Source organism: Salvelinus namaycush, chromosome 16 (assembly GCF_016432855.1).
Source record: "Salvelinus namaycush isolate Seneca chromosome 16, SaNama_1.0, whole genome shotgun sequence".
Taxonomy (NCBI): Eukaryota; Metazoa; Chordata; class Actinopteri; order Salmoniformes; family Salmonidae; genus Salvelinus; species Salvelinus namaycush.
In genome coordinates, this window is record NC_052322.1 from 22,592,752 (window position 1) to 22,605,659 (window position 12,908).

General features: G+C 41.2%; 1 protein-coding gene and 1 long non-coding RNA gene across 6 annotated transcripts in view; one reads left to right on the forward strand and one right to left on the reverse strand.

Moving 5' to 3' along the window:
- Positions 1-4,440: 4,440 nt before the first annotated feature.
- Positions 4,441-6,392, reverse strand: LOC120061193. Of its 2 annotated transcripts, XR_005478307.1 has the most exons (5): positions 5,960-6,392; positions 5,515-5,639; positions 5,300-5,402; positions 5,125-5,208; positions 4,441-5,002 (listed from the first exon to the last, which is right to left on the reverse strand). It is a non-coding gene; the product is annotated as an uncharacterized LOC120061193 (long non-coding RNA). The 2 variants fall into 2 exon arrangements; XR_005478306.1 differs by lacking the exon at positions 5,300-5,402.
- A 798-nt stretch (positions 6,393-7,190) lies between these two features.
- Positions 7,191-12,908, forward strand: part of LOC120061187 (ankyrin repeat and SAM domain-containing protein 1A-like) — a 112,866-nt gene continuing 107,148 nt past the window's right edge. For all 4 annotated transcript variants that reach the window (XM_039010796.1, XM_039010794.1, XM_039010795.1 and 1 more), the window contains exon 1: positions 7,191-7,559. In XM_039010796.1, coding sequence (XP_038866724.1) covers positions 7,384-7,559 — 176 coding nt within the window. In that variant the 5' untranslated portion in view covers positions 7,191-7,383. The remainder of the gene's footprint in view (positions 7,560-12,908) is intronic.

Consider the following 12,908-nt stretch of genomic DNA (forward strand, 5'->3'; position numbering starts at 1 on the left):
AAACAGTGTGTCACTTCCAGAGAACACATAGGGAGCCCCTGTAGAAAACAGGAGCCCTACTGTAGTCACTCTTTACACACTGAGGTATATGACGGGTATTGCTGTACATTTAAAGCTATTTATACCTAGTTTGAATTTAAACCACCATAGAGAATAGTTGACTCGTTGTTGTGCTTCACCTCACTGGCCATCTATCTTTAGCAAATCTTTTATTTGAAGAACACATGCCAAAATTAGTGTACTAGTGTTTACTAGTGTTTTCTATGCAGAGAACTGTCAGTTTAGTAGTGTTAAGAGTCCGTTGATGTTGTTTCCTGTACAAATATTTCACTGTCAGGCATGCCCTGTGAAGACCACTAGAGCGCTAGGAATGTTGGTGTGTGGGTTTACAAACACCCACCAAGCTGCAACTATAAACTGTTCGCTATTGTAAAGTAGATCCTGTTCATAGTTGTACATGACTGTACGTCTGTATAGTTAGTAGCTGTTATTTTAGATGCATTCATGTAACGTTGTTTAGGACGATTGTGTATTAAATAGAAGTGGGAAAGGGAAAGAAAAACACTGACTTAAAGCAGTACTGCACTGTAAACATGGAGCTCCTGTCTGTGGGGTCACCAGACACACCTCCTCATATCTATCCTTTTGAATGGTTGTGTATCCGAGATGGGGAAAGCTCTCTCCACACTGTTCTCAGATACCAGGTCAAAACATTCCCCAGTCTTATTTTTCTTGCATTTAAAAAAAAAAAAACGTGTATGACTTTTTGTTACTGTAAAACTAAATTTGGTGGTTGAATGTTCAGATGACACATGCTTTCTGATCTTTTGAGGACAGTTAAGACAATGGTTATGGTACATTAACTGGTTTAGTTTGTTACTTGAGAGGTGTACCCTGCACTCAGACAGGTATTATTTGATCTCCTTTACTCACCCATCTGCATGGAGAAACACCATCTAGGCATATACTAATACCTCACTGACCATCCGTAGAATTAGACTTCAATAAGTCCTTCTGCTATCCCTAACTTTTAGATACAGGGGAATGGATTGGGGTATATTCATCTATGGTTAGACGCCCCTGTTTTGGATCCCAGTATGGATGAAATGTAGTGTTATTATTTTGATATGAACTGTTACAGGCAGTCATGAATATTTACTTTTTGCAGCTATTTTAAATAATTTTTGATAAGACAGTGTTGCTACTAGCAATCTCAACAAACACATTGCACAGCCATCAGATCAAAGAATACATAGAGATACTGCATCTTAATTGCGTATATATACACAAAATATGTATAATGCTAATGCTTTTATCTACACTAAAACTGACAGGTGCACTAATGCCAATTTGTTGTATTCTACCCATTGGGTACCTTTCTATTACTATGGAACACCTGTGAAGCCTTTGTACTAATTGGAGTTATATTATTTAATGTGGTTATATAATTAGATTTGTGTTAGTAATTATAGGATATCTAATGTGGAGGTGACAAAGTTTATTATTTCTAAAATGTTTCTGTTGTCTCAGAATATTGGTACTTGAGAGGAGAGACATTGGGTTAACGTTACTTAGATCAAAGTCACACTCAGCAAAACAAGTGTGAATAGGGAGAAAGTCAAATTGGTCAAGAAGAGACTTGCGTATGTGGTATGGTGCTAACAAGTTAACTAACCCTTGGTTGAGCTTTTAGCATCATTCTCCACTCTCTTCTGAGTGGAACTGCGAGACCTCTGGTGGCCATAATAATATACCACTGTACCAAGCCTCTGGGGTTGTTTCTCTGGTTGCCTTCTGATATTAATGTATGAATGATAGTGTTACATTCTGATTGAGGGATGTAGCATGAAGCAATTATGTTTTACCCATAGCCTGAGAACAGTTTTAAGCTATTTTTATTTTTTTTAAATGTAAAAGTGCAAATGCCTAAGGTTAACAAATGAACAATTGTCTAATGTGTCAGTTTTTTCCCTCGTCATGCATGTTTGTATTTGAACATTCCCTCAAGGTCACATTCAGTGTAGCAAAGCAGTGATTCCGTTCTCAATAATATCAACAACTCTCAGAAAATACATACTGCTACCCAATTGTTTTTTTGATTGTAGATATTTGCTTTTAGTTTTTTTTTTTGCATGGCCTTGGCTGTAGCTAGGTTTCCATCCAATTGGCGACAGATTTTCATGTGAATATTCTATAATACGCATTAAAACAATATGCCCATTTTCCTACCAGTCGTTTCCATCATATTGATTTGTTGCGGTTAAAGGTTGTGCGCGATGTAGTGCACATAAAAATAACTTTTGCGGTTAAATTCCCATGTACCGAATCAAAAATAAATGTTCAACTCTACTGATGGTTTTGTCACAAAAAATGTTGCGTTATATAGACGGGTTGGTTGTTTAAGCAATAAGGCCGGAGTGGGTGTGGTATATGGCCAATATACCACGGCTAAGTGGTGTTCTTAGGGACTACACAACTAGAGTGCCTGGATACAGCCCTTAGCCGTGGTATATTGGCCATATACCACAAACCCCGGAGGTGCCTTATTGCTATTATAAACTGGTTACCAACGTAATTAGAACAGTACAAATAAATGTTTTGTCATACACGTGGTATACGGTTTGTTATACCCCGGCTGTCAGCCAATCGGCATTCAGGGCTCGACCCACCCAGTGTATAATTAAGAACAACAAGCGATGCAGGCGAAACAGACAGGGTGTAGGCTTAGACACTTGACAACATTTTGTCTCAAAATGTATTTATTTTTAAACAAATACATTTGCACAATAAGCACTTGTCTCTCAAATACATTGTTACAGTTATTGGTTAGCTAGTGAATTTTTGCTATATTAGCATAGGCATGACATTGGTCAAACTCTCAAAACAAGACATGGTATCAATAACATTATAAACTGGATGGTTCGAGCCCTGAATGATGATTGGCTGAAAGTACCGTATACCACGGGTTTGACAAAACATTTATTTTTACTGCTCTAATTGCGTTGGTAACCAGTATATAACAGCAATAAGGCACCTCATGGGTTTGTGGTATATGGCCAATATACCACGGCTAAGAGCTATTTGATAAAAATAGAAGTTTCGCAATGACTACGTTGTTAGTAGTGTACTGATATAAGTAGGACTCGTGACAACCCGGTAACTTTGAGAAAAAACACGTTTTATATAGTTTGTGCCTGGTCTTCACAAACTACCACAGCTTCAAAAGCAAACACCGCCCATTTCTAAAATGTATCTTCTTAAAATGTGATTTTAAACTTAACCTCAACCACACTGCTAACCGTATGCCTAACCTTAAATTAAGACCAAAAAGCACATTTTTGTTTATTTATTTTCACGTAACCAATTTTGACTTTGTGGCTGTGATGATAACTAGTGGAAACCGTTGTGCTTGTATCTGCACGCTCATTGGCTAGAATGGTCCCACCGCCTCCCGACCGCCTTCCATTTTTGAAGAGGTTTAATTGTTTGAGCAGCCACTAGAGTATCTGGTCAATATAATGGATAATGTGATACGAGCCACATTTGATTTCCCACATAGCTAGCAACAATGACAAGAGGCTGCCATCTGACCTTTCAGAATCATAATGCACGCCTTCCTGCCATATCGATGCGCGCACATTTTCTTGACGTTGTCAGCCAATCCGTCTAAACCTGGTTATTGTAAGTGATGTGGAAGGAAAATGATGTCCCTAGTTAGAAAGCTGCAGTTGTCTGACTGACCAAGCTCGTCTAAAATCCATGCTCACCCCCTCCTTAGAACAACTCTGTAAGCCCTCTCCGTCCGCAGCAGGGTGACCACTCAGCCCCCAGCCAGCTTCCTCTTCACAGGGGGCAGCCTGTCAAGTTACCATGACAACAGCCCTGAGCCAGCCAAATAGTGCCATGCATGAGGGCCTGGCATACTCTGACCCTTTAGTCATTAGAATGACTTTGCAAAAATATAGTATTCTCATTGTTGTGGAAGGAGTGAGTGCGTGCATGTAATAACTGAATGGATTGTTATTTTGCTCTGTGGATTATTTGCACTTTTAAGTGTGGTACATTAACTGGAAATTGCACTTGCTTAGTGCGACAGTGAGAGAATCATCCGAGAGAAGATAATGTCCTGATACATTTGTTGAGACCCTCTGACTGTGTTTTGTGTAACATTTGCTTAGAATTCCTCACCCAACATGTTTTAATGTCATTCAATAAGACTCATGTAAACTTGGTTCTGTGAACCAAATTAGTATGTGAGAATTTTTCTAAGTGATAAAATATTGACGCAACCTTTTTGTGCCATCTATTCTCCTGGTGTAGGGTGGTGACTGGTTTTTACACATTTATTGGTCAGAGATTAGGTTTGAGGTTAGTGTCCTATAACATGCACACACACACACAAGCTCAATTTACGACACTTTACCTGTCATCTAATGAGAAGATAATACATTTTATTTATTGAAATACGTCAGTTACTGACACAAATTTTGTATTAAAACACTTTTTTCCATGAGGCACTAGAAGGTACCAATTTTGGATACATTCTTTCAGCTTTATGCTTCAGCTCAAATAATAAAGCTTCACATATACAAACACTAAGTAGATCTAATATTTTCATCAAACCTTGATGTTGTTCTATTATTGACAAGTATATCCAAGAAATACCCTCAACACAGAGATTGACTTTGGAGTTGGACTATTCCTGAAAGCAGTATACTGCATTTGCCTTCATGGCCAGACATTCCCAATGCCAGTGGACATTGGAATAGAGAGAATGAACATGATAAAGTGGTGTGTAAGTTGCCACCATCTGAAAGGTGGAATACATCCCTGCTTGGCTCTGTCCGTCTATAATCAGCAAGGCATGAGTGGCTCAGTGGAAGAGAATGTTCTTGTGCTTTATATTGGGATTCTGCTCTGTTCTTTAGCCTCCTGACAGCCTCCCTCATGTGCTTGGGCTGCAGGGGAGGCATGTCTCCCCTCTTCTCACACACGTCCACAGCTGCAGGGCCAAACAGAAGAACGTCAGAGTAGTCAAAATGCCGCAAAGTCTTTGTTGGTGGAGATGCAAGACAATCAAGAACTCATCTGGTCAATATTGACCCAGCGATGTCCTTTACTCACCTTCTTCCACTATTTCTCCAGCAAATACCGTACATGGCGATAACCACATTTTGAGAGACTGAGGATCCTGTGATGGACTATCAGCTGTAACAACCAGGTAAAGATATGTTGAAATACATGCATCAGTGAATTTTCTGATTGAAATTGAACAGATTCAGATGAAATATTACATAACTGCCTAAAGGTCTTAACTTCTTTATAGCAGCTTTAGGGAAGGCAGAGCATCTGTACATCTCATAGCAGTTAAAGCTGCTCCTCAGAAAATGAGGAGACAAACCCTGGACAACACGAGGGGGAAATGTTAATGTACGAATTCTTGCAACAAATATTTGTCTTTGTGCAGTTACCACAAACGCTTTGGTAATATAATGTAGAGTATCTGAATCTTACTGCATCTTCTGTATGTCATCCTCAACCTTTTGGCACCTCTCTGTTTTCTTCTCAGGCTCCACTTTCAGCTTTTTGGAAGCAGGGTGACCTGCGGTTCCCTCATCCTCATCTCCAGCCACAGAGTCCTTCAGCAGGTCATGCGAAGTAAACAGAGGATTGTAGGGAAGATGTAACAAATAGTTAACTATATCTTGAATGCGGCTAGTGAGCTCTGTTGTGAGGTTGTTGTAGGGTTCCAGTACTTTTGGGGCCAATTTTCTTTCTATATCATGACACTCTTTATAAGTTATTTTATGTCCGTCCTCCATCATGAAAAATGATAGTTTTCTGAATTATATGTTGTGTTGAAAACTTGTGGAATTAGGTGTGGCTTGAATGTGTGATCACACTTATGTTGAGGTGGGTCCTATTTTGGCCTTAAGTGCCTTTCTGCACTTAACGTTACCTGTTTGTTGATTGATTGCGAGGATGGATCTTCAGTGTCTGCATCCGAGGTCACGGGTACTTCTAAAGTGTCTTCGGTTTTAAGACTTTCTCCAGCAGCCAATGATTTCGCAGAGTTGGATTCAGTCTATCAGAGCCGGGTCTGCCATAGCTCATTTGAAATCTTACCACACCGATCGAACTTATAATTCTGCAACAGTCAAAGCGGCAATGGTCGACTCCAGAAACAAACTAGCTAAGTTAGCTGCTAGCAAAAAAATGACTTCACAGCTAACGTTAACTAGGCTAACTTACTAGCCTCTTGGAACTCAGTATATCTCGTTTATTGACGGTTAGCTGCTTTAGTAAAATACTAGCTAAAGCGCGAAAGAAAAATGTTTTGAAGCAACATCAAAACATTTTTTTAGAACATTCGCGGCCGGAAGCTGCTGCTGAAATCCACTTCCTTTTCCCGGGTCGTCACTAGTTACCATAGCCACAAAATCATAAACCCCGCCCATTTCTAAAATGTCTTTTTTAAAACCTAACCTTAATCACACTGCTAACCTTACGCCTAACCCTAACCTTAAATTAAACCAAAAAGCTAATTTTTATTTTCATGATTTTTTACGATATAGCCAATTTGGACATTGTGTTTGTGGTAACTAGTGACAACTCCTTTCCAACTGTATTGTTCTTTATTGAGAGAATACTGAAAACAATTTGCGATTTTGTTTATAGTTATGTATTTTCTCTGTCAGTTGAGTAAAGATACACACACTCAGTTATATTTTGTCCAGTGCTTTAGTTGAGTATTTCCATTCAACTAGGCATAATGCTTTGCTTGTCAATGGGAAATAAAATACTATGCTTTTTTTCAGATGATGCTCTGGCTAAATGTAATTTGGTAATCGAAGTTTTAAATTATATCAATATGTCAATAGCCTCTTATTAACTGGAAAATACATTGAACTCTGGCACCCACATATATTTTGTGTTTAACGATCCTACAGTTTTGTTTTTAAAGGAGAGAAAAAGGATGCCAACATAGCTTATTATTGCATGTACAACCATGTGCACATGCACAGTGTACTTAATGTGCACTTATTGTATTTAGTACAAATATATATTTAGCGCATATTTGGTAATAGAATAATCACCAAAATTAGACATTATGAAAAAAATGACTGATCGACGTCAGATAGGGCCAGTTTCGAGGAAGTGACGCGCGCATGAGACTGGGCAAAGGAAGTTTGCTCCGTGGTACTGAACGAAACTTTTCCCCGGAGCTACAGTGGAAGATCAGAACAATCCTGGAGAATTGTGTTGCTGGGAGAGTGATCCAGTCGTGCAGGGAACCATTGTTTTCCTCAGTACGCCTGTGATATTGGTAGAGAACCGCAAAGTATTTTTTCTCCCGTGTTCTAACCCCCTACTCTATCCGAGATGGGGAAGGAGCAGGAACTCCTAGAGGCGGCGCGCACTGGAAATCTTGCCGCTGTGGAAAAGCTTCTTTCTGGGAAACGACAATCGACTGGAAGTGGCAGTGGATCATCGGGGACTGGTGGAAGCAGCAATATCAGTGGTCACAATGCTTCTCACCCGCTGTCCAGCCTTCTCAGGTAGGGGAGATCAGTGGATGAATGGGAGGCAGAGCGCGAGGTGTTCCGATCAGGAACGTCGGTGCATGGGCGCGTTGTAAACGGCACAGCCACGTTCAGTAAACAACCTCCCGGATCAATCAGTTTATTGTATTTCGGTTGCAAGAACAGCAGCAGCAGCTATAATTTGTTAGTTTGCATCCATGCAGTGGACCCTTGCTTCGCCATGTTTAATAACATGTTCACGTAGCCATGCACGCGCAATGAAGTGCCTCTTTGTTAGATGATCGTCAGTGAAAAATAAATACATGTAATGCAACATAAAACTCGTTACATATTCAAGATATTCATATGTAGTAGATTGCAACCTCGAGTCCTCATTTGTTTGTGTGGGCAGCTAAACTACTCACATGCTTTTTGGTTTGTCTAGACATTTTGGAACGTTGAGAAAAATAGTCTACGAACGCCCTAGCATAATTATAAAAATGTTTTTTATTGTCACAGGTGCAGTGAAATGTGTTATTTTTTACATGGTCAGCCATAGTATTACGGAATTAGGGTTACGTGCCTTGCTCAAGGGCACATCGACAGATTTGTCGGCTCTGTATTCAATTCTGGGACATTTCGGTTACTGGCCCAACTCTCTAACCAATAGGCTACATGCCTATTAATGTTTGACGCCAGACCCATTCATTTTCGTATGCCACGGTGAAATTCGTTTACATAAACCAAGAAAAACGCAATAAAACAGGATCTGTGAGTGAAATGGGTCATGATTATTCCCCCTACATTTTGTTGCACCATGCCCTCCCGAAACTTGTCTCTACTAGCAAGTGGAAGGAATTGAGTTTGTCGGTGGACTGGGCAGTTGCATGCTCTTTTTTTACTTTTTGTTTTATTTTTTTTAACTTCAGAGTCTATCTTGCTCAAGGTTATTAAATAAATAAATAACACATTTTGTGCTTTTGGGATTAGAAAGATGGAGTGCACTTGGAATGCCCACTGAGAGTAGTGAGAAATAATGTCAGAGAGACTAATTTTGGTGACACTTTTGCTCTACAGCCCTTTCATGTAAAGGTTGCATGAGAAATGGGATGAAGGGAATACACAATGACCTAGGCTATTAGTAATTGCCCTGGGACCAGTGGTGCCCTTTGTGTACTCAGTAACATAACTCAAGGGGCATTTTAAAGAGGCCATTGTTGTTATGTTATGGTGCGTACATGGTAAACAAGAGAAGGGCAGTGTGCTGTTGGGGTAGTGGAAGACCCTCCTGCACCTTGTCTGAAACTACGCTACACATAACGACCAACCCTACAGAATAAACATGGGAAAAGATTGGGGATAACATGTTGAGAACATATTTCTCTTGATGTCTATGCCACAATACACATGCCAACGAGAGAGGTTTTTCATCATTTCCTGTTTTAAACGCTAGGACTAGATAAACCACTTGCAATTAGAATGCTGGCCACACACAGGTGCATAGCAGCCTTGTCAATCAACCTCCTAAAAGCCTCATCGAGGTGCCTACGTCCCATGCCTGAGACAAGTGTTTGCTAAAAGCCCCTAGGTGATGCGTCACTGTGCTACTCATGCCAGGCTGTACACTACACTGAATGTACTCTAGCTAATTACATGAAACCCTCTTAATCGGAAATCCAATTCAGGGATGTCATGATGCATTCAAGGCTGCCTCCATCCCTGCCTGTCTGTTACAGATCTGTGGGTGGACAGGGAATGAAGAGCCCATTGTATCAAATCAAATTGTATTTATCACATGCGCACAGTAAAATCCTTGCTTATGAACCTTTTCCAATGATGCAGAGTAAAAAAATATAAATAAATAAAAGTAAATAACGAGGAATAAAATAAAATACACAAGAATGAAGCTATATATAGCGAGTACCAGTACCAGATCAATGTGCAGAGGTACGAGGTATTTGAGGCAGATATGTACATGAAGGCGGGTATAAGAGTAAAATAAAGAACAGAGTAGCAGCAGCAAATTATGAGTGTAAAAGAGTGTGAGTTTGTGGTGTCGGTATGCGTGTGTGTTATGTGTGTGCGTATGTAGTGTATGTAAGGGAGTGACACTGTAGTGTGTGTGTGTGTGTGTATATAAAGTCTAGTGAGTGTGCTTAGAGTCAGTGCAAGAGTGTCAGTGCAGATTGTTCGGGTACCATTAATTGACTATTTAGCAGTCTGGCAATTTAGGGGTCTTATGGCTTGGGGGTAGAAGCTGTGCCGATGCTCTAGTACTGTTTGTCGGACGGTAGTAGAGTGAACAGTCTATGGCAATTTTTCAGGCCTTTCTCTGACATCGCCTGATTATAGAGGTCCTGGATGGCAGGGAGCTCAGCCGTAGTGATTTACTAGGCTGTCCACACCACCTCTGTATTACTTTGCAGTCAAGGGCAGTGCAATTGCCATAACAAGTGGTGATGCAGCCAGTCAAGATGCTCTCGATGGTGCAGCTGTAGAAGTTTTTGATAATCTGAAGGCCCATGCCATGTCTTTTCAGCCTCCTGTGACGGTAGAGGTGCTGCCGTGCCCTCTTCAAGACTGTGCAGGTGTGTGTAGACCCTGTTAAGTCCTTAGTGATGTGGACGCCAAGGAACTTGAAGCTCCCTGGTCTAGCTCACCGAATCAATGGCTGGCAACCAACCTCTTAGAAAATGTTTGTCTAGCACTTGTTGGAAATAAATATACCGATGGTCTATAGACTGTGAATATCTCCAGCCTAGTAATATCCACTTTTCTGAAGACCTGTGAGCGCTTTAGCTTTTCAAATATACTGTTGGCATTGCCTCTGTGTATATATGAGCTATACGGAAGTATGGACATGTAGCCTATGCTTACCCCCAAGTGGCCCAGGGGGAGATTTTCTATTGTTTGTGACATTTGATTTAGCGCATGTAATGAAATGACAATACATTTAGGGCACGTGTCAAACACTTTCCATGGAGGGCCGAGTGTCTGCGGGTTTTTGCTCCACCCTTGTACTTGATTGATGAATTAAGTTCACTAATTAGTAAGGAAATCCCCTTACCTGGTTGTCTAGGTCTTAATTGATGACCAAAAACCCACGGACATTCGGCCCTCCATCAAATGAGTTTGACCTCCCCTGGTTAAGGAGCATCTGTGAAATTACCATACTGATTCAGACATCGGTTCAATAGAGTTCTTTCACTAAAGACGGTTGGCCTGTGTTGTGTGCAGCTTGCTCGGCTTATTTTCATGGTGGAAAATAACTTATCTTTAGGCCTAGGCCCACATCTGTGCATGTTCAACTTTCATGTTGAACTACTTCACCTGCAAAAAGTGGTTGTTGTTACAACTGATGTAGAAATTTGACATGGTGCAATATTATTTCCAGAAAACCCATCTAGGTTGTTGTTACATTGACATCTGTTAATAGCACAGGCACAGCATAGGTAGTTGCCCTTCTTTGCACAATGCATGCAACAGTATTTGTATTCCCACAGTAACTGTCAGCATTGGTGATGGTGTGTTGTATTTGTGCAGAATTTTTGCCATTCTTCCTATGGAATGGAGTACATGTTGAGACTTGTGGTGTTTTCGTAGCCAGGCAGGAGCACAGCTTTGCGCTGCAGAATGTCTGCTCTTCCTTAACACCTGAATGGAAGATGCAATTGAACAGACACTGAACCCTTCATGTTCAGAAGCCCCACATTTGCGTTGTGTTACTCTGAAACAGAAAGAGAAATGGATGGAATGACACTGGATAGCATTCCCCACAGCTATCCTAGTGAGAGACAGGGAGCCCAAGGCGTCAACATTACCTCCTCAGCATCAATACTAACCTTCCAGACTGAACAGCAGCAGACTGACGCCTGATAAGGCTTTCCTGTTTACCAGGGTTGGGTTCAATGACATGCCACTGCCAGTCAATGCCAGAACATGTGGTATTCAGTTGACAAGTTGAATATCAATTCACTTCCTGAATTGACTTCCATTTAAATAGAATTTACCTCTGTTATTTTAGATTGCTTATATGGCCTTTTGACTGCCGCTGTGCAAACCTCTCTACAATAGCCTAGGCTCTATCACATGTTCTATGTGTCAATGGATGTGTTTTATTCCAGTGGCTCAAGATCAACAAAGAAGCAGAAGTGGTGAAGCACTATGTCATACATTAACTTCAAGCTATGCCTTTACAAATAGTGTACTGTACACTTACTGCAACGTACTGCCCGCATCTCACTCTGGCCCCATGATCCGTCTCGATCCTGGAGGTCCACAGGAAGAGCTCCTCTCTGGCACTTCCTGTCCCAGGTTGTCCAAACAACCCCAGCTGCTGGTACTGGGCTGGAGGCCGGGGTAAACGGAGTCCATGGCAGGCCAGGGAAAGAGAGAGAGCCTGGCCTGCCCATTGTGGGGAAATTAACAGAGGAATGCGTGGAGCAGCACTGACTGAACTGACACTCACAGAGTTAAGCCAGATGAAGGGTTGTCTCCTAAATTCACAGCCAGCTCCTTTGTCCCATTAACACAGCACAGAGAGGATCGCTTTTCATATTTATCAGGCCCCAAGGAACAGTTTGGGCTTTTTCTAGACTAAGTGTCCAAATGGAAAAAGAGAGCTTTCAGTGCAGTGGTACAAAATACCTTTTTAAATGCATTCCCTTTTCTCCAAATTGACTATTTTAATAGTACTGTAGGTCCTCAGTCAGTCAAGAAAGCTGGATAGACTTTGGCTGTTTTGTAGCTAGATACTGTGGCAGTCGGGATTAGGTTGTTCAAGTAGGCCAACTGAAATGTAAGCTTGCGTTTCGCTTCTGTCACCATTTGTGAAATGTCATTGTGGGGAAGTGGTCAAGGGACAGGACCTGCTGCCAGAGGAGGTTTTAGGAAGTTTGAATTAAGTTCTTGCCCTGAGTGACCCAGAGTGTAGGCTACATACACACTGAGGCCCCTAAGTTCTGCAGGTTTGTTGGTCTTGTTTTGCTAAAATATGCATAAAAAACACATTTGAAGAAATATGTAGCCTAGACAGAGTTTACAGAGTACAGACGTCAGATGGATCCTAACCAGTAACCACAGAGGAAGGTACTGGGAGGAAAGATGTGTGCCAGCCAGGCTCAGCTCTTCTGCTCAAATCCGAGTGGTGATTATAATAAGCCCCAAGCTGCAATTGTGCAACAACGGTCACAGAAAGTGAATTGTGTTTCCACTCAAATCTTCTTGCATGTAGGGTTTCTGGTCGGTCCCTGCGTAGTTGGACCTCCCTTGTGAAAATGTAACTTGCTAGCTACCAGCTCGTAACTTGCTAGCTACCAGCTCGAGACCAAATAGCCAATGCCTTGTTAGCACATTATTTTTTTAGCTTAGTCCAGGGGTTTTCAA